The sequence below is a fragment of the Lepidochelys kempii genome, chromosome 1 (assembly GCF_965140265.1).
Source record: "Lepidochelys kempii isolate rLepKem1 chromosome 1, rLepKem1.hap2, whole genome shotgun sequence".
Classification (NCBI taxonomy): domain Eukaryota; kingdom Metazoa; phylum Chordata; order Testudines; family Cheloniidae; genus Lepidochelys; species Lepidochelys kempii.
Window position 1 is genome coordinate 134881545 of NC_133256.1, and position 25055 is coordinate 134906599.

General features: G+C 39.1%; 1 protein-coding gene across 8 annotated transcripts in view; it reads right to left on the reverse strand.

Annotated features, from left to right (window-relative positions):
- Positions 1–25055, reverse strand: part of GPM6B (glycoprotein M6B) — a 137168-nt gene that overhangs the window by 86418 nt on the left and 25695 nt on the right. For 5 of the 8 annotated variants that reach the window (XR_012160183.1, XM_073355204.1, XM_073355194.1 and 2 more), the window contains one exon: positions 16496–16631. The exons of the other annotated variants lie outside the window; for them this stretch is intronic. Coding sequence is in view for 4 of the 5 variants with exons in the window: in XM_073355213.1 (XP_073211314.1) it covers positions 16496–16631 (136 nt within the window). In the remaining variant the exon portion in view is untranslated. The remainder of the gene's footprint in view (positions 1–16495; positions 16632–25055) is intronic. 8 annotated transcript variants of the gene reach the window in all.

Below are 25055 nucleotides of genomic sequence, written 5' to 3' on the forward strand. Positions count from 1 at the left end.
AGCTAGATATTGCCTGACACATCCAATGTGTGAAGATGCTGCTGCACTGTGGCTAAATGCAGCTTAGGAAAAAACATGAGTAGATATACAATTTCTTTGGTTCAATTTAAATTGAGAAACCATTGTAGGCAAACATTTAGGGTACAGCCACAGGGTCACTTCGTCCTTGGAAAGCTGCATGTAAGGAGGCTCTGCCATCAAGGCCTGCAATTCACATACTCTCCTTGCAGATATTATTGTTACCAGCAAGACAGTTTTCTGACAGAGAAGGAAGAGAGAGGAAGTTCCCAGAGGCTTGAATGGAAGCCCCATAAGAGCTTCTAGGATCAGATGGAGCCTATTCTTTCACTGGAAGGGAAAGACAAGTGACTCCTTTCAAGAACACCAACTTCTTCTGGATGGGTAGATGAAATATCAAAATTTGCCAGTAGATGCACTCTCAGTGAACTTAATGCGAGATCAGAATACTGAAGGTGTAACAGATACTCCAAGATGTCCTGGATACAAACCAGCCTAGGTTGAACTCCCTGGACCATACTGGGAACTGCTTCCACTTAGCCATATAGGTTGCTCTGGTGACAGATTTTCCTACTATTCAGCAGGTCTTGTCAGACTGCCTCCAAACACCATTCCTCCTCTTCATCTAACCATGCAGCATCCATGCTCTGAGATGCAGGTCGGGATGAAGAGGAAGGTCCAGGCAGCAAATGAGTCATTGGGATTTAAGGCAGGGAGGATTGTCGCTAGAGTGACTATCTGGAATCTCAGATATCTGATGTATATAGGTCCTGGAAGTTGAAACTAGGTCTCACCCTCCTTGGGAGCCAAGAAATACCAGAAGTAGAAACTGTGTCCCCGATGCAGCAGGGGAACCTTCTCTATAGCTCCAAAAAGCTAGGAGTGGTACTGAGCTCGATGATGGTGTCTGCTGTTGGAGCAGTGACAGTGCCGAGGGGTGCACATGCGTCAAGGAGGCCTTCAGTGCCAGGCCCAGGAGATGTCGGCCTCAACTCCATCATCTGCAGCCCAGGAGATGTGAGCTGGGGTGCTGGCAAATCTGGTGGCTCTACCATGCAGCCCAAAGTTGTCAAGGGCACAATGGAGGATGAGGTGGTAGAAGCCATAGCTTCGAAGGACTCCAGAACCAAAGGAGAGTCCAGAGCCAAAAGGTATAGCGGGTCTGATGTTGCTTGATATGTCGCTGGTGCGGAAGCAGTCAGCGCTGATGCTGTTGGTGCCAGCCTCAATGGATGCCTCATGGCTGGAACCAGAGTTGACGGTACCAGCTCTCAAGCTCAAAGTGGTATTGGGGAGTGGTTAGATGGACTTGATCCCTCCCACTTGCCAGTAGTAGTACAGGGGCGGTCAGCGCTCCTCTTGGAGGAGGAGGAGGAAGAATCGCCTCAAGCTCTGGAATAATCCCAGTTGGATTTATGGAACCTCTTCATTGGCATACCTGAGGAGGATGAAGGTCTTCTCCACCTGGGGAAACCCAAATGTGGAGTAGCCTCACTTGTCAGATCAGCAGTTGACTGTGATCCAGTATGGGTCTTGGTGCCAAAGCGGGCCTCATGGCCTGCTCCAACTATAAGCCCTTCACTACCCGAGTCTTCTTTGTAAACGACTTACAGATAGGGCACCATTCATTGATGTGTCCCTCCCTGAAACACAATAAGCACCTCGTGTGGGGATAACCGTTGGGGATAGGTTTCAGAGTAACAGCTGTGTTAGTCTGTATTTGCAAAAAGAAAAGGAGTACTTGTGGCACCTTAGAGACTAACCAATTTATGCTTGAACTCTGGTGAGGGCATCAAACAAGGCAGCCAATTAGTTAGATTTACTTAGAGTAACACTAAACCAAACCTAAGGTACTACTACAACTATGTACTAAAAAAAAGTCGCAGGTAACTAAGCATGAAGTGAAAACACCACAGCTACTCCAGCCACAGGCATTGAGAAGGAATTGACAGGGGTCAAGGCAATGCTGCCATCTTTAAACAGGCATGGGAGGGGCTAAGGCCACAAGACACAAGTGCTGCCCCTCCTGTTACTGCTCGGCAAAGTTCTCTGGCTCTGGTGTGCTGGGCACGCACTCACCTACATGGAATACATGGCTGCATCTACTCCAAGAACAGACTTTTCATGTCGTTAACAAGAGTACATGAGCACTAAGTAGGATGATTGATGTGAAGTATGAATGGTGGAGGAGATGGTGCAGGCAACAGATATTCAAATGATGGTACCAAAGTTACAAGATTAATTACTGGACTTGGAGGCTTGTCTTCTATACTGACCAAAGCATACTGACAATAAATGTATGGCAGGGGAATATATGGTATTAGCACATGAATAAAAGGCACTGGGGCAGATGAGATGGCATACTGAATTGTAATCCTTGAAACCCAAAGTGCACTTGTGGCAACTAACTACATCGATATTGGAACAGTAGTAATTTTAGAAACATTCAAAAGCAGGTAAACAAAGCCTGTACTTAAACAATATATAGTTAGCAAGGATGTGTTGAAAATGCATACAAAATATGCAAACTATTCTGTAATGCATATTAATGCAATTTGTACTTTACAGCACCTCTACCCAAGGTTTTCAATTTTTTTTCCCCCAGACAGATGAATTCAGACTTACCTCATGCTAGTGAGGCAAATAACCATAAAGCTCCACTTTCTTCCCATCTTAGTCTATTAAGATCCTAAGTTAATAGATAAACCCCTTTAAAAAGTCATTGTCTGTCTCTGCTTTTTATACCATTGAAGTTGAACTGACATGCGCTATAGAACCAATTCTGGAGATATGATAACCCTTCCATTTAAAATCAAGTTGGGTATACAAGTGGTCATGCCAGAATTAAAAGTTTCTAAAACTAGAGTTTGTTACACATCATGAAATTATTTAGTTACAGAGCAGCAAAGACTAAAACCCTTCCTGTTTGTGCATATCATCAACTAACTAAAAATTAGTTTATTGTGCTTTTTAAAAAAATTAACTCCCTGCAAAGTTTTTCTGTGTGGATTTGGCTCCCTTTTTTTTTTTAACTACAGAAGCTGAAAATTGCTACCAATTACACACAGTAATAACTTTTGAGAACATTTTTTGAAACATCACTTGCTCACTCTGGCCTTGAATGAATCTTATCAACTTCACGGCTATGTCAATGTCATTTGATGGAAACAATTTATTTTCCATAGTTAAAATGAAACCATGGACTAAGCATTTATGAAGATGAGGTAATAGTAACTTCAGCAGTTTACAGCTCCTATCCAACTTCAAGATAATCTGCTACAAAATACTGCAGTTTTAAAAGGTTTCCAGGGCCAATCTAGTGGTCTGCTATTAAATTGCTCTGAGGCATCTCTAACCTCACATCACACAACAGCGACTGATAGAGTGGCACCAAAAGGAGTCCAATCCAATCTCTTTCCATTAGAGGATGACTATACAAGGTCCCTCCAGGGTGGGTGGGAGGGAAAAAGAAGGGCATTACTAAAGGATTCCTCCGCTACAGGGAAAACACCTCATCCATCTTCCAGAGAAATGATTATTCTACTGTGATTCATAAAACACTGATAGATACCTTTAGCATGATCTTATTGGGATGATAAGGGCTGGGATTCCATATGCTTAACACACAAGTTTTTTACGATACTATCAGACTCTTCAGTCAAACTGAAGCTCCACATTCCTTTTCCTATATACACATCATGTATCTCTGATGAAAATTCACATCTACCCTTCCAGGTGCTGAGTATCTTAGCCAAGAATGGGATAAGGATTACGGGATGGGTGCAAAACAGCCTCAAAGCAAATACATTATATTTTTATTTATTTTTATATATATATATATATACACACACACACACATACATACATACACACACACACACACACACACACATAACTCTACATTGATTATTATACACTGATTTTTGCTTTTATTATCTTTTGAATTTTAGCAAACTCAAACAACCCTAAAAGGAAACAAAAGTCAGTTCAATTATTATTTTTCCCATTCTGGGGCATGTAAACTTAAAAAACCCCAAACAACCAACAGTAAAACTGTACAGATGTCAAACTACAGAATTATGTGCCCTTCTTAAATAACCAGTATAAGGCCCAGATCCTTTCAACACTAAAACATGTGATTAACTTTCCACACAGAGTAGTTCCACTGAAGTCAACAGAACTCACAACATGGAAAATTAAGCAGGTGTGTAATTCTTTAAAGGATCAGGGCCTACAGGTAAGCACATTATGGCTTGCAAAATCAAAACTAGTAAAGTACTGTACTAGTCTGTTGCATGCCCCTTTTAACCTTGATTATTTTGGACATTCAGCAATTACAATAGTTTCAATTGTTTTCCTACACATGTAAACAGTAAAATATTTTCAGAGATAGAGAGAAGTACATTTTTCTTGGCACAATCATAGCGTCACTAAATTAAAACATTATTTTCCTATACCACAAACAACTTAAGACACTGGACTAAAATTTAAGCTAAAACCAAACAAAATAATCACATTCCAATGACACATCTACTATATATTGAATATATAATACAGAGCAGTGTGGTAAGCTGTATCATGCTTCAGCAGGGCTTATCAGCAGGTATGAAACTCTAATCAGTGAGTATATTTTTGACAGAATACGTGTCATTTTTCTCTATTACAACTATGACCATTGCACTGTTCTCTCATCCCACTGTCAGAAAAGCAGCCTCTAGATGCACTTGGAAGCACTTAAAATACAACTCAGTAGTTAAACTGGTCACATGGTTTCTCACTGAGCTAATATCTGGCAATTAAAATACTCTCCCCTTAAGCCACTTCTACATTCTTAGCTCTAAAACTCACAGACACTGAAGTATTATGTGAGGCGTAGCCTCTCAGAGAGAGCAGACAGAAAGCATAAATGTCCTTCGCTGTGGCCAAAGTAGCTATGAAACTTACACTTTCTTGTAGTATAAAGGGTTAATATAAGTCTAACCCCTTTTTTGATATTGTTTTAATGTAGTTACTGCAGTAAGAATAATAAGTGATAACTAGACTACTTATCTGTGGCCACTATAAGAAGGAGAACCAAAAGAAATTCTATTGTTGCCCTATACATAAGATTGAGACTCCTTTTATAGCAAGGAGGCACCTGGAATCAGAACATGGGTGCCCCCTCCCTTTCCCAGCTATGAACTAATGTGTTTACATCACAGGGAACAACAGCGTTTTCACTCCACTCACAGTATTGTTTTGGCCCAGCATATTTATTACCATTCCTTCTGAACTCAAGTTCTCTTCCCACATTACACAGCGTTTGTAGTGGAACATGCACATACAAAAAGAAGCACAAACCGTGAAATACACAAACAATTCTTAATGATCTTACTTTAGTGATCATTTTTAGCCCCAAGCTTGTCCAAGCAACAGGAATCTAGGAATCACTTGAACTCACGAGATAAAACATGAGTTACCACTAGATCCAGGATAAAATTGTGATACTTGGCAACACAGTGTGCAATCAGGGTGAACTGATTTAAATCAAAGTGACTTAATCATGATTTAAATCAGCAAGCAGGAAAACTTGATTTAAAAATCAATTTTAATCATATTTTGCATTTGTACTTTTTAGTTATTTTTCTTAAGGAAGGTTGATTCTCATTAGTTGGTATCCATTAAAACATGTTGATTTACAACTAAATATAGCCTTTACATTTGGTGGTGGTTTTTGCTAACCAGGACAATACGTTCTATCTGGTCACAATATTTAAGCTTAGCTTAATAAAAAATTATGCATCTGAATAAATGTTATGTTGGAAAATTGTGAATGATGCATTTTGTATTTTCTAGATGATGATTCATCTTTTACTTGTAATTTGGGTCATGTTCCATTTGGACGGAAATTCAAATTCAATTAAAAATACTCAAAAACAGCATTTCAATTTTTTTATTAAATGAAACTACCTTTAAAAGTGCTTGCTTCATAAAAAAAAGTTTATCAAAACATGTTCTGCATTTAAAACTAATTGATTTATCAAACAGTACAGCGTAGTTAATGAACTGAACTGATAATTTCTGGTCCCATCATCACCCTAGATCTCACCCTTTCACTTTTTCCTACTTTTCCAACTCCCAATCAGTTTCTTGACTTTTCATGAATTAATCATTGAACAGAACAAGTTGAATAAACTGAAATAAAGAAAATATTCTTTCTATACCTGCAGAAGAGGCTTCTGCTGTCAAAAGCTTGTTTAGCACTTCAACATACTCAGGTTCCAGGTGCTTAAGCAGTGACTTCAGTGATTTGATTCTCTTTAAAACTTGGCAGCAAACAAGTAATATAAATTATTTTAATAGATCACAGTAAGTTTAGGCCTTAACATAGGCTATCAATTTAAAATCCAATTTTAAATTGGATTTGTTTTTTTAAAATAAACCCAATTTAAATAAAAAACATTTTAATTATCGATTTTTACCCACCCTGGCCATATTTGCTACTGAACAAGTCACATAACCAACTAATGACAGGTTTCAGAGTAACAGCCGTGTTAGTCTGTATTCGCAAAAAGAAAAGGAGTACTTGTGGCACCTTAGAGACTAACCAATTTATTTGAGCATGAGCTTTCTAGCTCACGAAAGCTCATGCTCAAATAAATTGGTTAGTCTCTAAGGTGCCACAAGTACTCCTTTTCTTATAACCAACTAAATATGCAGAAGTAAGCTTAAAAACTATGGTAACCACATCTAAATCTGCACATAACTGTGAAAACAAAAACACAGGCATTTTATAATTCAAGAAATTACATTTGGGATCTAAAAGTAAGTACTATGTAACTGATGCAGTGGTTTAGATGGTAGAAACAACCATGCACTTAATCTTCAACTTGGTATACACAACCTGTCAACACATTGCTCTTTATTTGCTTGCTAAGAGCAATTACACAGAAATCTGTGCCCTATCTTGGAATCACAGAAATGTAGGCTGTCATGGACCTTGAGAAGTTATTTAGTCCATCCTCCTGTGCTGAGGCAGGAACAAGTATATCTAGACCATCCCTGACAGGTATTTGTCTAACCCGTGCTTAAAAACCTCTCCCTTGATAACTTATTTCAGTACTTACTATCCTTATACTTAGAAGCTTTTTTCTGCTATCTGACCAAAGTCTCCTCTGCTGTAGATTAAGCCTACCTTCAGTGGACATGGAGAACAATTTATCACCATCTTCTTTATAACAGTCCTTAACATATTTAAAAAGACTTATCAGGTCATCCCTCAGTCTTCTTTTTCTCAAGACTAAACATGCCCAGTTTTAATCTTTCCTCATAGGTCAGATTTTCTAAACCTTTTATCTCCTCTTGACACTCCACTTTGTCCATGACTTTCCTAAAGTGTGATGCTCAAAATTGGACAGAGTACTTCAGCTGAGGACTCACCAGTGCCACGTACACTGGTGCCGAGTCCCACATACAACACTCCTGGTAATAAACCCCAGAATGATATTAGCCTTTTTCACAACTGAATCACACTGACTATTAATATTCAACTTCTGATCCACTATAAACCCCAAATCCTTTTCAGCAGTACTACTGCCCAGCCAGTTTTCCCCATTTTTATTTGTGCATTTGATTTTTAATTCCTTCATGTAGTACTTTGAACTTGTCTTTATTGAATTTCATCTTGTTGATGTCAGACCATGTTTAAGCCCTCCCCCACAAAAGCCTAAAATAAAACAAAATCCTATTTCTGTGTCTCAAAACAATTTTTTCAGCTGCACAAATGGTTGAGGATAACAAATTGAGATGGAAACTAACTGGCTAGTGCTGCTTCTTAGTGTCCTACACCTCTAGTGCCAGGAGATCACAAGCAGCAATTGGGGAGGTCTTTTGTGAGAGAGGAGAGCCATAAATAATATGGAAAATTAATGCCTGCACCATTTTAAAAGTTCCATCTGAACTTGGGGCCACAAAAGGCAGCCCGACATGTGACTCTCAGCTGAAAAAATGAGGATTATTAACAGCTGTAGAGGTCTATCAACTTTGTGTAACTCAAGACAGACACAAGGTTGTTCAACTAATTTTTTTTTATTTTTTCAGGGACTGCAGTAAGAGGTTAAAAAGAGACTGTAGATACCAGAAAAAGCATCTCTGTACTCATGAGAGGAAACAAACAACGGGGCGGGGAAGCACACCAATCACAACACACAATGAATTAGCATCCCACGGCCAAACTAAAGTATAGAACAAGAGACAATTTGAGCTGCTTCTGGTTTTACAATGGAGCCTTGTGAACTTCCAGAAGCAGCATATTTCACTTATAACGTACTGTACATCCCCATACACGCTTTCAATCACATGTGGTATGCAACTGGAGAAAACCACATTTAATTTTAAGGCTACAAAACATTTTTCGGTCCCACCCTTACCCCCTGCCAAGTAGAACCTTGTTAAACAAGAGAACAGTGTGTTCATTTGGAAAAAAACATACCCTTTACTTTTAATTAGAAATCCTGATCTAAAATAGTTATTGTGGGGGAGGGAGGGAAGGAGAGAGAATGCAGATTTTGGGGACTAAATCTTAACAACAAACTCAGGGTTGTTGTTTTTTTAAAAAGACAAAATAATGTTCTAGACCTTAGTTTTCCGAAAGGGCAGCCTCAAATCATGGATCCTGTGATTATTTCTTTCTTTGCACAGGTGCACCAGTAGGGGCCACCACAAACCTAATTAAACAAGCAGTCAAGTATATATTCCAACTATGTTAAACTGAAAAGAGAAATTGAATGTGGAATTAGGGTCTCCAGCAAGTCCAGGCCAACACTTGTTCAAAAGAGCCAAAATGAAGAACAGTGCTGAAGTCTGCGGAAGCTCTTTTATACATTATCCACTGTTTCTCATGTGATTTCTCATTCAGTTTGAAACTCATCACTAAACGGACAAGTCACAAGGCAAGGACAAGAGATGGGTACCACGTACGATTAATATTTCCTAGGCACTGGGAGAGGCCACCTAAACATTAAACTAGCACAATTCCTAGTTAATATTTCCCTAGTGTGGCCCTAACAAATTCATGGCCATGAAAAACATGTCATGGACTGTGAAATCTGGTCTTGTGTATGCTTTTACCCTATACTCTACTGATTTCACTGGGGAGACCAGAGTTCCTCAAATTGGTGGTCCTGACCCAAAAGGGAGTTGCAGGGGGGTCACAAGTTTATTTTAGGGGGGACATGGTATTGCCACCCTTACTTCTGCGCTGCCTTCAAAGCTGGGCAGCTGGAGAGCAGTGGCTGTTGGCCAGGCGCCAAGCCCTGAAGGCAGCATCCCACAAGCAGCAGTGCAGAAGTAAGAGTGACAATACCATACCATGCCAATCTTAATTCTGCGCTGCGGCCTTCAGAGCTGGACATCCAGAGAGTGGCAGCTGCTGACTGAGAGCCCCGCTCTGCAGGCAGCAGCGCAGAAGTAAGGGTGGCAATACCATACCAGGCCATCCTTACTTCTGCGCTGCTGCTGGCGGTGATTCTGCCTTCAGAGCTGGGCTCCGAGCAAAAAGCTGCCACTCTCCAGCTGCCCCGCTCTGAAGGCGGCTCCCCCGCCACCTGCACAGAAGTAAGGGTAGCAGTACCGCAACCCCCCACCCCCGAAAATAAACTTGCAATCCCCCACAACTCCTTTTTGGGTCAGGATCCCTACAATTACAACTCCCTGAAATTTCAGATTTAAATAGCTGAAATCATGAAATTTATGATTTTTAAAACCCTAGGACACTGAAATTGACCAAAATGGACCATGAATGAGCCAAGGGAAGACAGGGGTTAGATGAGAGCCTCATTATTCCTCAGTATTCCCTTACAAATGCTCTAGCAACTGATCTAAAGGTCCATCTCTGCCAGGACAAACCAACAGAAGCTATTCTATTTTATAAACAATTCCTTACATCCTTCTCCCCTCTTTAAGCTACCAGGGTCCTCAAACAACTGCACAGAGATGCACTTTGTTATGTTATGCCAGCACTAAACATTAACAGAGGAACATCTTACATGTGAAGCATTCTACACTAAGTTACACTCCGATTATTTCTTTTACAACTACTACTTATGGTCAACAGGACATTGAATATTTGTCTCTTGTAACTTTGTCTTTCCAGAATACATACTTTCTCCACAAAAACCTTCTTCCTTATTTATTATTTTTAATGCAGTAGTAACTAGAGGCCCCAAATTAGACCAGGGCCTATTGCACTAGGCACTGCACACTCATAGCAAGATACAGTTCCTGCCCTAAAAGAGCTTACAGTCTAAACCAGTGATGGGCAACCTGCAGCCCATCAGGGTAATCCGTTGGCGGGCCACGAGGCAGTTTGTTTAAATTGACCGTCGCAGGCACGGCTGCCCACAGCTCCCATTGGCTGGGAACGGTGAACTGTGGCCACTGGGAGATGTGGACAGCCGTGCCTGGGGACAGTCAATGTAAACAAACTGTCTCGCGGCCCGCCAGTGGATTACCCTAATGGGTCACGTGCAGCCCGCAGGTTGCCCACCACTGGTCTAAAGAGACAACACAGATGAAGAGCGAGAAAGTATTGCTATCCATCCACATTTTACACATGGGGATTGGAGGTAACAAAGATTAAATGACTTGGGCGAAGCCCCACATGAAATCTGTGGCAGAGCTAGGAACAGAACCCAGATATCCTGAATCCCAATGCAGTGCCTTACCTCTAGAGATGATAGTGTTTTAGTTATCTTATAATGCGCACACATAGGATTCTTCATCTACAAATCTCAAATACATTTTAAAGGAAGTATTGTTTATCTACATTTTACAGCTGTGGAAATAGAAACAGAGACAAGCAACTTGCCCAAAGTCAGAAGCAGTAAATCAATGACAAAGCTGGGGGGGGAGGGGGAATTCTGACAATCTTGATGTGTTGTTACACTGGACCAGGAAACATGGAACTCCCACAAGCAACAGGTCCTTGTCCTGTATTCAGAGAACAACATTAACGGACTCTCTCCCAAAAATTTTACGTATTAAAGGGTGCTACAAAAAAAACGCAACCAAAGTAAGTGCACAAGCGTAAAGCATTGTTTAAACATCAGACACCCTGTTTTGGACAGTGAGGTGGTAAGTTTGTTGTAGACAGTTTGTATGGAAGACATTCTCCATCAAAGGTTTAAAGTATATTAGCTCAAACTTGGGGAGCAAGCTATGAGAGGAGTGCCCATTAAAAAGTCTTATTACTTTTCGTTCTGAAGGCCTTTACTGATTCTTGCTAAACTTTGTTTGTTTAGGAAAGTCACAAAGTATTCATAACTAGCATGTTTAACTCTCTTTGAACATTGGGTAAGTATTACTGCTTGGGAGTCTTAGCTGGAAATTGCTTTTTAGAAGCTGGAGATCCTGAGGAAGCAAGTACTGCCTCTCCATTTACTTATGTTGCTCTCTTTTTACAAATCTTTGATCGACAAATGACAATTTTCTTCTTAGGTTCAGTAAGATATGCAAAGAGTATTTTTCAAATTAGTCCAGACTGGTGTCTCTCCTACTGTCCTGGCCACAGAGCTGGTCCATTCTGATTTGCATGATAATTGTTGTTTAAGGATCACCACGATCCAAGTCTTCGTTGTGGTAACTTTGAAGATGTACACATCCACAGCAAGCCCAGGCTCCAATTCGTGTAAACTAAACTTATAATTAAATTAGTAGGCTCAATTAATATCAGCATTTCATAGACCCATTAAATTAACATAACAAGTAGCCCACTGTAGTGGATTACCCAATAGTTTATTTTCATTCATTTATCCATCATGCAACTGGACATGGTTGGTTAAGGAAATGTAAGTTAAGTCTAGTACAGGAGAGAAAAATGAGTTTTGTACTTTTAAAACTGCGTTTGTTGTATGAATTTGTTGCTCAGTGTGTCTAAAGGTATTTAAAGGACGACAGTCTTCGAAGTGTAATGTATATCCAGCAGGTTTCATCTGATATTACAAAGACTTAAATTTATTTTCATTTGGTCTTTCAGAGTGCTTTCACTAGCAGATATGTAACCATTTGCTATGTGCTAGTTGACAATAGCTCGTTGTTTTAAGGAATGTTCTATAAGCCTGACATGAGATGGTAAAACTAAAGAGTGGTCTCAGTGACAAAGAGCAATTATTCTTCTAACAAGTCAGCATTACTTGCTTGGCTATTTTATTTTCAGTGCTTGATATAGAAATAAAGATTTCAAAGGTTGATATGATAGTCTTTGACCACTGGGGCCACTGAAATTCACTGCTAACTCCAAAGACTGAAGGGGAACAAGAAGTGACGCTTACCTTGCTGATTAGTTTTTATCTCAGTCTCCAATTACATTCTGTATGTGTACATTCAAGGTAGGGAAGATGAGTTATGACTCAGAATATTACCCTTACAATCGTAATGATCAATACTTTGAAATCATATGAAATTATTTAAAATAACCTTTGCCATCTTTAGGGTGGTTGTATAAGATCATGCTATTTGACTGCAATGAGAAGTTTCTTGATCATGCTGGTTTAATTCTGCACAGGTCTCCAAAATGCACTCAAATACAAAGTTCCTCATAGTAGTGTGGAAAAAACAACTTCTCTGTGTTAAATCACTTAAAAATGGCTCTCACAAAAATAACTTTGCATTTAAATAAATGATACCCTGGTCCTTTAGGGTAGTACACAGCAGCTTCAATCCACAGATTTCTGGCATCCACAAATCCCCAAAGCTGTCACACACAGCAATAGATAGTTTAAAATACACTAGACCTCTCCTAAAGGCATTTACAGTTAATTAGCTGACCAGATCTTTCCACCATCCTCTAGTTTTTCCATCCAGTGAAAGTCCATACATGGACATGCAGCAGTGATCCTAACGGCTCAGATCTCCTATCAATCCCTTAATCCCACAACTCCTTAAACTCAGAATTTCAAACAGAGTTTGCTTGGAAAATGTGTGTTTATGAGCACTCTATTACACAAAAAATCAAAAAGGGTGGAGACATACAAAGATTTTTAAAAATGGGTTCCTAAAAGTTTCACTCCTAAATCCATATTTGGGTGCCTAAACTGATTTTCAAGAGTGCTGAACACTCAGTGTCAAGGTAGTGCTTAAATATCAGTGTAGGCTCCTATTTTTAGGCACCCATTTTTTAAAAAATAAACTCGTGACCACAGATTTTAATACAGTTGTGTGGCATATGTAAAATATCTATCAAACATAAGGATGTTGAATTGTATGTTGTATACTTACACACCAGAGAGCAGAATGCAGAGTCTGGTGACCTTATGAATAACCTCCGTGCCTATCACTACCCCCTACATTCTGGATATTATGCATCTGTCTATTTGCCTATCAATACCATTTACCCTCTTACTGGCTAGCTGACCTGGCCCCGTAACTCCTCAGGAAAAGAGGATGGCGGTGTCTGGAAGTAAAGGTGTGGAAGTCTATTTCCTATGTTGTACATATGGTGATGACCATGGCGTTAAAATGTACAGCCCTGGACCACCACAGCTTCTTCTGTACAATAAGAATATAACAAAGAATAACGTGGTGAGGAGTGGAGTTGCATTCATAGCTCCCATGCACCTTCCCTGGTCCCAGACATTAAAGAATTTTAATGGCATGTATAATGAAAATAAATATCATGGATTATTCAGAGAAATTATTTAAAATCCAATGTATTTTTCTTCATTTATATTTTGTTACTTTACTTGGTGAATTTCTCTTAGCTTGGGCAATAAGGAGGGGTTAGTTAGTTTCACACCTGTACATAGTCAAATTCTTCTACATGTGAAGATCTCAGCCATGAGCAGGAAAAAGATTCATTCCAAGAGATTGAGAGATGAACCAAGTAATCTGATTGGCTAATGTACAGTTAACTGATTGCTGTATACAATTAAAAATGCATCAACTGTTTAAAATAAAATCCCTATGCCTCTGATTTTTCATTTTCATTTTATGACAACAATATCAACCTTAATACAAGGCATTTTCTCAGGATTAATGTCCAATGAGGTTTCTGAGGTTACTGACACACAGCTGTATCTCTGGCATGAACCCTTCAGACCCAATTATGAATCCCCCAAAAATACTCTGTGCCTCATTAGTTACTGCTTAAATATTATACACACTTATTAAATGCAAAATCTGTATCAATGCAGTATTCAGCCGGAGTTAAGGATGGTGGATGCTCCGAAGCTACCAGTACAAAACCCTGTACGAATACATGGAAGAACCAAAGGAAAAGTTCTTTAATAAATCATTACTGAGTCATCCATCTTATAAGAGACCATGACGAACCTACACGTAAATCCTGAAGGAAAAAATGACAAATGGACAACTCATCACTTCCATACTCCTGTAATCTCATGCAGTTGTAACTCAGCATCTATTATGCGTGTAAATATGTTCCAGATGACACCAGATGCCAATTTAAAACTTTATTTGTACTTCTTGGACAGATCATAACATGTAAAGTTTCCCTTTAACAATGTTCAGTAGTTAATGCCATCAAGTGAAAAGACTGAAGTCAACTTTCAGACGTTGAAAATGTCGAACAAAACTTTCTCAAGTAACTCAGGAGTTAAACTGCTAGGTTAGATTGGCAGTGCTAGTACAACAGCTATTATTTATTCCTTAAAAAGGGATTTTATTTTTCCTTCCAAGTTATATACTGTATGTCTGACTTGAAAAGAAGAAAACACTCCAGCCACGAGTACAATGCATTGCACAAAGAGAAGTTTGCTTCAACACGTGTGTGGAAATTCAGTGTTTTAGGTTTAGGAGAAAGTGATTGCTAAGGTAGATGCTTTTCTGCTTACATGCATACTATATATATATACACACACACACACACAGAGGAAGCAATATAATTAAGATTATGCCCCTTAAATGTTTCAATATTAATTTTATTTGCACTGTGGTGGCACCCAAAACACACAGTCATGACTAGAATCCAATTGTGCTGAGTGCTGTACAAACAATCACCATATTAACATAGGTTTCAGAGTAACAGCCGTGTTAGTCTGTATTCGCAAAAAGAAAAGGAGTCCTTGTGGCACTTCAGAGACTAACCAATTTATTTGAGCATGAGCTTTCGTGAGCTACAGCTCACTTCATCGGATGCATGAGCTGTAGCTCACGAAAGCTCATGCTCAAATAAATTGGTTATAAATTGGTTAGTCTCTAAAGTGCCACAAGTACTCCTTTTCTTTTTGCATATTAACATACTCCACAAATATCTGCCATACTAACCCCTCTGCAATTAGTGTGGCAATTCTCAACCAACAGGCAGAGACATAGGTTACGAGCCTTAAACTTAGTTGCCATGAAAGCCATTTCCCATTGTGAAAAACAACATCTTACCCAACAGCAAACTTTGTAATGTACTAACCTATATTACAATTAAGATACACACAGACACCATCTGGATAAAAGTTAGTTAACAGGGATAGCAATTTCATTCTTCTGCTAACTAAAGGCTTGAACAACACACCTGGCACACTTAGTGGGAACTAAAAACAAATTAAACACAGGTATGACACTTTCTTTTTAGGATCTGAGGGAGAGAATACAGTACAATATGCACGCTTTGATGGTGTAGTAAAAATTAGTTTGTATAAACTACTTCTAATTCAGTTTGTGCGAAGGAAACAATCTGTATTCTAATCAAGGGCACAGTTATACATGAATGTAGGCATCTGCAGACAAAAAACAAAATTTAACATCTTAAATCATAATTGGAGCTGGACAAAATATTCACAGTGCAATTTCCATCCTCCCCATCCATGCAAAATATATTTGGTTTAGAGTGTGAGTACCTTCCATAAATTTGGACCAATTTCTTTTAAAATTTGAACATAATTTGAAATTACGTCTGGCAAAGTGTTACTCAATATCTGGAAGTTTGTTTGCTTTTTTTTAAAAGAATCACAAAGTCACTTTTTGCAATAAATAAATAAATAAAATCACATTTATGAAATTGAAAAAACTGGGGGCGAACAGCAACCATGTGATATGTCGGATTAAAGAACAGAACCAGGAATTCTTGAATTCTATTCACACTGATTATTACCCTGTCTCTACCTGCCCACCCTCAACACACACATTCCTGCAGAGAATGGAGTGTGCTGCACCACCTGAAGAGATGGCTCCCCTATACTCTCTGGAACACACAGTGGTACTTGAGATAACATCCTCTGCTCAAACTCACCACAAGGTGGTGTGACTCTGCACTGCCCCCATCATAGTTCTGTGGGTGTCACAATTTAGCACAGTGTAGTAGCCATTTTCTTTTATGTGAGAAGAAAGTGTTCATTAATTTTTCATTTTAATAGCTGAAATTTTTCTAAAATGTATAGTATAAAGTAATGCATTACACCCAATTACAACACACACAGTAGAAAATGTTGCAGAATGTGTGTTAATGCTTCACTGGGAAAAAGAAGATTATTTAAATAGAACAACTGACTCAGACTAAGAAATGTTATAAAGAAATCCTGGTACGCAGCGTTGTAATTGTACATCTTCCAAGTGCTATCATCAGGTGCTGTTGCCTCTGCTTTAGGAGGACTGAATTTGCAGGTTTTTCCATGTGGATTCATGTCCTAGAGAGAAGATGGAAAAATGGGAAGCATTTATAGCTAAAAAGATTGCATGCAGGAGGCAGCAAATTCTGCTTTCCCAGGCAAACAATGTTATACAACATGAAATTACTCCCTTGTCCTCCACCATACCTCTCAGCGCCTTTGCATACAATACTTTGGCATCAGTTTTGCATGGCTGCTGGAAATATCACTTTTTTTGGTTTTGCTAGTCGAGTAAAAAATGTTTTCTGGAGAATCAAACCGCACAGTGTAGGTAAATAGTTCATGCCAGGTGGTCAAGAGCAGAAGGAAGCACATGTAAGTTTTAGAAAAATCAACTGAAGAGACCAATTAAAGATAACAGGAGAAAGAGGAAGGAAAGTCCAACACTGCACTTTTCATTAATGTAAAATATGTCAGTGTCCTTTCCATTTTTGCAGCACAGAAAGCTATTTTTATCATGTTGATTCTTCATTTGTGTTTCTTGCAGATGAGTGCTAATCCCATCTAGGATTTGTTTTTTCAAAAAGATGATCTTGATATGTGTAACGTCATTAGGTCAGAAAGGTAAATGTAAAAGATAGTAGTGATATCTGGTCCTTTACATTTATAATTGCAAATATTAAATAAACAAAACTTGAACCTCTTTGCATGCATTGATGTGAAATGCAAAATTCCACTGAAGCCACTGGAGTGATACCAATATGGAGCAGAAGGGGGAAAATCCAAGCCTACTGCCAGTTTTCCTTGCGTTGGACTGAGGATTTTCTTCAAGAATCTAGCTCAGTGAAAGGAACTGTATTTATTACTTTTCAAATTATTAACTGTGCCGTGATAGATTTTGAAAAAATTAGATTTAGCACAAGGAAGATTTCTAGAAGAGACTCAGATGTACAAAAATATCAGTAAAAGTTTTTCTACTATTGTGGCAATCAGGCTATTACTTAATAAAAATTTGACTTGTCCAAGGACAACCAAAATGGCTGCCTGACAAGAACATGCGATGGTTCTGATTTTTTAATAGCCAAATAAGTTTTAAAAATACAGTTGTGTGGCATGTCTGCTGTATGTCCCTTCCCCCAAGGACAAACTATTGATCTCATCTGCAATTACAAATCTGGGGTACATCAAGTGACCAGCACATCTCTTTGAAGAAAATGAACATTAGACTCTTGGTTTATCAGCCTTCGAGTCACCCCGAACACTAGTTACATACTACTCTGCATTTCAGGGACAGCATACTGATTGGAAGAGCAATATGCTCTCCTCTCAAAAGTACAGTGTGGGCACATCTGGATGAGCACAGTCAAAGAAGGAATTTGGACAGTAGCAGGCTAAAATGCCATTCATTTCTTCTGAGACACAATTTGGGTGAGGTAATATCTTTTATTGGACCAACTTCTGTTTGTAAACAGGACAAGCTTTCAAGTTTCACAGAGCTCTTCTTCACCTTCCGGACCTGTAGAAGAGCTCTGTGTAAGCTTGAAAGCGTGTCCTTTTCACCAACAGCAGTTGATCCAATAAAAGATATTACCTCATCCACCTTGCCTCTCTAATATCCTGGGACTGACACGGCTGCAGAAACATTGAAAACATTCATTTCTTCTGTCATTTAGTGTTGCTTACAAATAAATTGTCCATTTTCACATAACAGCCTCAAACCAAATGCTTTTGAGACAGTTACACCAGATCCAGCAAAGCGCATATGTAACTTTAAGGATAAAAGTAGTTCTACTGAAGTCAGTCCTAGTTTGGCGGGATTTACTCACATGATTAAGTACTTTGCTGGGAGTTAATGTCGCTGTTACCACTCAAGATACTAGCTGTTACCCCTCAAGAAAGAGAGAGTTTGGAGTCATTGTGGATAGTTCTCTGACAGAAAATATCCTATTGCCTCTAATTTCAAGGTGCTTCACTTTGCAACCTTATTGTTCCCTTAGCATAGATTTTGCTGTGAAATAAGTAGTTGGGCCATACACCTACTTCTCAATACCGCAGATTTTTTTAAAAGAATTGTTTTTTATAAACAAGTTGGAAGATCACTTTTAAAGATTGTACCTAACTATTTTGAAGCTTACAGACTAGTTCAGACAAATTTTCATTCTGAACTGAATTAGCTTAGATATATAAACTGGAAACAGACCCCCTTCCCCTTTTTTTAAGGTAACAACATTTAAAATAATTGTACAATAGTTCTATATATAATGAGTCCACAGCTCTAGATTTTCAATTTGGGCTACTGAAGCAAATTCTCTCCGCTGCTTTACTCAAACTGCAAAGGAGGTGGAGGAAAGCCTCTTTTTCCCCCCTTTTGTTTCTTTTTAACAATTTTAACGATTGTATTTATGTATTTTAATTTATTTCTACCTTGTCATCTTCCCTTTTGACTAAACAAAACCTCATTTATCTAAGACAGCACCCAACCTTGTGTAGTTCGAGGTGCTCAGCACCTCACAGGGACCAGGCCCATATTGACTAATGGTGGTTACATTTTAATTTTGCTGTGTGTATTGAAGGTTATCTACATAAATATTAAGAATGGAATTCCTGGCTGCTCTACCCCATTCTCAGGAAGTTATTTTAGTATAAAAACTAAAATGGAGCCAGCTCATTTTTTTCCTGTTATAGAGTGAAGTTTCCCCCAAATCTGTGCACACCTGTGAGATTATATTTACAAAGCCAAAGGTGATTATTCCCATTTATCCTCCCTTTTGTGAACTAGATCCAGCTGCACAGTATCAACCAAAAGAATGTGTTTTACTTGCACATAATTATACCTTGAAAAGATCGCACTTGGTAGGATATTCTCAGTAGTATATACAGAAGAGATCACAGCCCTGCAATTTTCCTACATATCAGTTATATGGCAGACAGAATTATATATTTTATAAAAACCTTCACTGTGCCATTCTATCACTAATGGGCAATATAAATCTACAGCCTAATGGGCAACTATTTCAAGACAATTAATTTTAGTATTTTATGATCGCTTAATCAGGATGACTTACACATATTCTGTTCAAGGGATGGATTTAAATCAGCATCTTTTGGGCAAACTGCCAAGCATTTTTCAGTGATGCTATTCAGCCTCAGTATCAGTTTGTTATCCATCATTTCATCTGTGAACTATTTTTTTTTAAAAGTACAATTTATGTTCTTCTATTGGTTTACCAAGAACATGCTGACTATACACAGCTTACCAATGGCACAGCATTGCTCTCCTTCACATGTTATTGCTTTCAGCTACTTTGATATTCTATGAACATATATTTTCACAAAAATAATCCCTGGCACTTTTCCTCGGACAACTGACAGTAATTAAATGCTGTGAATATGAAAATCAAATTAAAAATACATTCAAGGTACATGCTATGACTCTTGTTTCTGTCCAAGTCCTTTGTCAAGCTATGATTTTTTTAATCCAAATCAATAAGCAGCTTTCATTCCTCATTGCAAGATACCTCTGCTCACAAAACAGAGTAAAAAGGTTACTTTGGAATTCATACTTATGAGTTTTAAAATACAGGATTCTAAATCTGAATTTGTTTTAACTGTTGTTTTAGCACAGGCTCTGCTCCCTGGTAAACAAATGTTCTAAGATTTTATTGGAAATGTAGCTGTACACCCTAAAAATTATTATATTTAATTTAACAATATAATCAAAAACATTCAAGAGCCTTCTCAATATTAAATAAGAGTGACCTGATTTAAAATGATGCCTTCCTCTTTTAATAACTTTAACAGCTGCTGTGGAAGAATTCTTTTTTCTTCCCCTCTCTTTTTATTCTCTCTCTCCCCATTTTCTTTCTAACAGCTGCTTTTTTGTTTTGTTTTGTTTTTTGTTTCTCTCCCTCTGTTCCTCCCTCCAGTTACAAAGTTGGGGGTGGGAGCACAGGGTGCTAAAGCACAAAGCAGTACTTGTTAAAAACAGAATATATCCAGGCAAGTCGCCAAATTTAATTCCAAACAGCCCTGTTAGTGAGTGGCTCTATGCTAAAATGGAATACAGTATTAGTCTATCTGTTTCTAGGACAGAGTGTCTCCTATGACTCAAGGGTAAAAAATGAATTTCATTCCGGAAAGCACTATATCTGCAAGTCTTCAGGCTTAGTAAAAAACAAAGTGAAAACTAATACAAGTTAATTGTTTCACAGATATTGCAGATAAAGTGGCACTGTACTTTGGAAAGAATATTACTGAAATTTAAGTTACTCTCTAGAATAGAATTCTTAACAGCCACAATATGAGCCAACTTCTGCCACTCTCACTGAATAGTACCCTACTACCATTTGACTTGAATGGCCTTTGCATTTAGTTCTTAAAGTAATGATGCTACTCACCAAGTACAGTATTACTCAGTAGTAGAATAATGACAGGTTTCAGAGTAACAGCCGTGTTAGTCTGTATTCACAAAAAGAAAAGGAGTACTTGTGGCACCTTAGAGACTAACCAATTTATTAGAGCATAAGCTTTCATGGGTAAAAAACCCACTTCTTCAGATGCATGGAGTGAAAATTACAGATACAGACATAAATATACTGACACATGAAGAGAAGGAAATTACCTCACAAGTGCTGACAGGGCCAATTCGATCAGGGTGGATGTAGTCCACTCCCAACAATAGATGAGGAGGTGTCAATTCCAGGAGAGGAAAACTGCTTTTGTAGTTTTCCTCTCCTGGAATTGACACCTCCTCATCTATTGTTGGGAGTGGACTACATCCACCCTGATCGAATTGGCCCTGTCAGCACTTGTGAGGTAATTTCCTTCTCTTCATGTGTCAGTATATTTATGTCTGTATCTGTAATTTTCACTCCATGCATCTGAAGAAGTGGGTTTTTTACCCATGAAAGTTTATGCTCTAATAAATTGGTTAGTCTCTAAGGTGCCACAAGTACTCCTTTTCTTTTAGTAGAATAATGGCACTCTCTGGCCCAATATATACAGTGGTGCTTTACCCTGGGAGATAAATCATCAAAAATTTTGACGCTGGAACATTAAACTATTACTAAGACTTGTTGTGAAAATGAAATGTCCCAAGTTTAGGACCAGACTGTGAATCCCTTACATTGGTAAACAGTTATTCACCAGACATTGGAGTCAATGGGGAAACCCAGGTGAGGAACTGCTCACAAATGTGAGTAAATGGCTCAAATGGCCCTTAGATTTTCAGATTATCTTGGAAAAGAGTGAGGGGGAGAAAATAATTATTCATGCTTCAGATTTTGGTGTTTAATTGTCACACATGCTTTCACTTTTATAATTTGCTATGCAGTTTTATTTGGTGTAGCAGATGTCAGAGTATATAGTATATATTTAGCACTTTGGACAAGTTACCGACATGTGAAACAAGCATTAGCTGGGAATCTACCTCCCAACAAGGTTTACAACATTTTTCTTCCAAAATAATATCTTCCCTATTACTGTTACGTTTGAAAAGCAAAAGCAAATGGGAATACTCATTTCCACAGAAACAGATATTTAGGCTTACATTTATTTAATGTATAATTTATAATTAATAAATAATACCCAGCACATACGGAGCATTCTTCATCAGTAGATCTCAAAATGCTATACAAACCAGGTCCAGAGTGCTCCATAGACCCATCCCAAAGCACAAATTTAAAGAGACTCCGTCCTTCTTTCCAGTGACAAAATTTAGTTATCCCCTTCCCGTGCCATGCCACTTTTCCCACATACTTTCCTCTGACACATCCTTTCCCATTTCTTCTGCAAACGCCCTACCCTATGAGGTTTCCTCATTCCTCTCCTTACTTCCCTGATGAATTCATTCACTCACTCAGCTACTCTGACTCCCCTCCTGATACACAGGGATTAGCACCAACTACATGTAGCAGATGTTGTTCTTCTCCACCTCAGCTGCTGGATCCAATTTCCTTCGAAGTGAGATTCACAGGGGCATGAGCACCAGTGTCACTTTGCTAGCCTGAGCCAGTGGCTGCTGGCTCCCCTCCAGAATCTAAATTATTAGATTAAAGGGTCAGAAGGCCACCATCCCAACTGATCAGGCTGTCATGAACTGCTGAGGGGCGTGGGGGGGGGGGGTCAGTGCCAGTCACTGTTCCAAGCACCCAGTCAAAGTCCTCGTAAAAGAGACAGGATGCTGGGGAGCTCCCAGAGGTATGGTTCTCCTCCCTAAATTTATGATAGTCGGTCTTGAGCCATTGGATCCATGCTCTGCACTAGTTCATTGTCAGATCATAGTTCGCAATCAGGTCACTAGTTCATTGAATCCACAACACTGCCAGCTTCTCCACTATTTCTTGGTAGACATGGTCATTTCTGGAATTCTTACTGAAGCTGAACGTCTTGCTTGTCTCACACCAGAAATTTACCGCAATCTGACTGTGATCCCGTGACCCGCTAGCACAAAGGACTTCTTGTCACTGGTCATAACTAATGCAGACAACGGTTCAATCTGCTTCCAGTTCAGTGGTCAGAATAAAATGGAAGGGTTAAACACTGAGCAGCTGTACTTGAACCAGGAGGGTTCCTTCTGTTTCCTCGACATCAACTGGGTAGTCTGGGATAGAAAGGCCAACAAACTGTGGCCCACAGGATTGTGGGATAATATTGGCAGACTCGCGGGCATGAGTCTGGTGACCTGACTGAGAACTGCATCCACGCTACAAAATGACAGTGTTTGGACCCAAGTCCCAGTGAGACTTCAGCTTAGATCCCTCCCCTTGGCCAGGTCCTAGGGAGCATTTACTGGCCCAAGAGAAAGATGTGTGTGTGGGGGGTGGAATTGGGCTCAAACTGGAGTCTGAGCCCAGGCTTATGTTGTAGTGCAGACAAACCACATGTGGACCAAGCGCGGGTGCTTTTGACAAGATAGGTGTTGAAGAATTTCTCTATCAGTATGTCTCAAAACACCAAGTTTTAGAAATTTCAGTTACATCTGCCAAAGTCCAGGACACCATGAGATTGTGATTTGCCTGGGCAAGTCACAAAGGCAATAGTTCTCGAATTTCACAAACATATGGACTCACAAGTGAATCCTCCATGCCCCAAATCATGATAGAAGGGGGTGGGGGGAAGGAAGGAATGAGGGTAGATAGATGAGATGAAAGTCTCAGAGTCAGATTTTCACAGGGACTGAACTCCCCACACAACTCCAATTAAAATGAGTGGAGCTGAATGCACTCAGCACTTCTGAAAAAAACAGGTCCTAAGGCTCTGTAACTTCCAAACGTAGATAACTATTGGGGGTTAAAGGAGGGAGGGAAGAGAGGAAGAACACAATCACAGGGGATAGAAATTATTGGGAAGCAGCTTTCAGTGGATAGAGGGAGGCCAAAAGGTGTACTCGGGGAACAGATGAGAAAGCCAGTCTTTCACAGGGAAGAATGAAGGTGATGGAGAGTACCAAGAATAAGCTGTAGCCAGGGCTCCTGGTAGCAGAAGCCCTTACATCTCAGAAGTCCAAACAGCTTCCAAGCAGTGCCTCCTGGGAACCTCAGTTTTCCAGGCACAGGCACAGAAGTTTTACTTAGAATTGATAGCTAAGTTGCTGAAGAGCAAGACAACGTTTCTTCTCTCCACCCTTATTTGCTCCATATCCCACTTTGTTCTTCAGGTCCCTCCTAGCACCACAGATTTATGCCCTCTATGGATATACAGGAGCTACTTTTTTGAAAGCTTAGAAAATAGAGTAGTTTCAACGCTCAATGAGAACATGTTGTATTATTTACAAAAATAAAAACAAATTATCATGCACTTATCCCAAAGCAACCTCTTCTGTAATATGCTTTGCATTTTTGCATCACCTTCCATCTGGGATCTGAGAGCATTTTACAGATACTGATGAATTAAGATTCACAGCATTCCTGTGAAGTGTATAAATAGGTAGGTATGTTTCTCAGTTTTACAATATAGTGAAAATGACACATCACAGAGTGAAGAGTCAGGAACAGAACCCAGATGTGACTCCAAATTACATAAATAGCAGTGTTTTGTCCACTAGACCATGTTCCTGAATTGACACCTCTGCATTCCACTGAATTCAATAAGCCCACTCCAGTGAAAATAGTTTTGTGAAAAATGTGGAAGTGCATCAGAACGCATCTGGGGGACCCATTTCATCCGCCCTTCCTGACTAGAATACTAAGTAATGACAAACAACTTTTCAGTATTTGTAGAAATCACTCTACGAACAGTTATGATCAAATTGTATTTTACATGCTTGTTACGCATAACAAAGGTCAATTTTACCTGTTAATTATCTTATTAAAAGATATATTCTTTGTCATAGCTAGAACTTTGAATATTAAGTATCAAATGTAGACAATTGTGTGTGTTCTCTTAAAGGTTGAAATTTGAGATACAGGAAGAGTCTAATTACTGTGTGTTCCTGAAAATTCCATCTTGACTAAATGGACATTTGGAAGATTTTTTTAAATTTCAAAATCTCTGCAATTTACC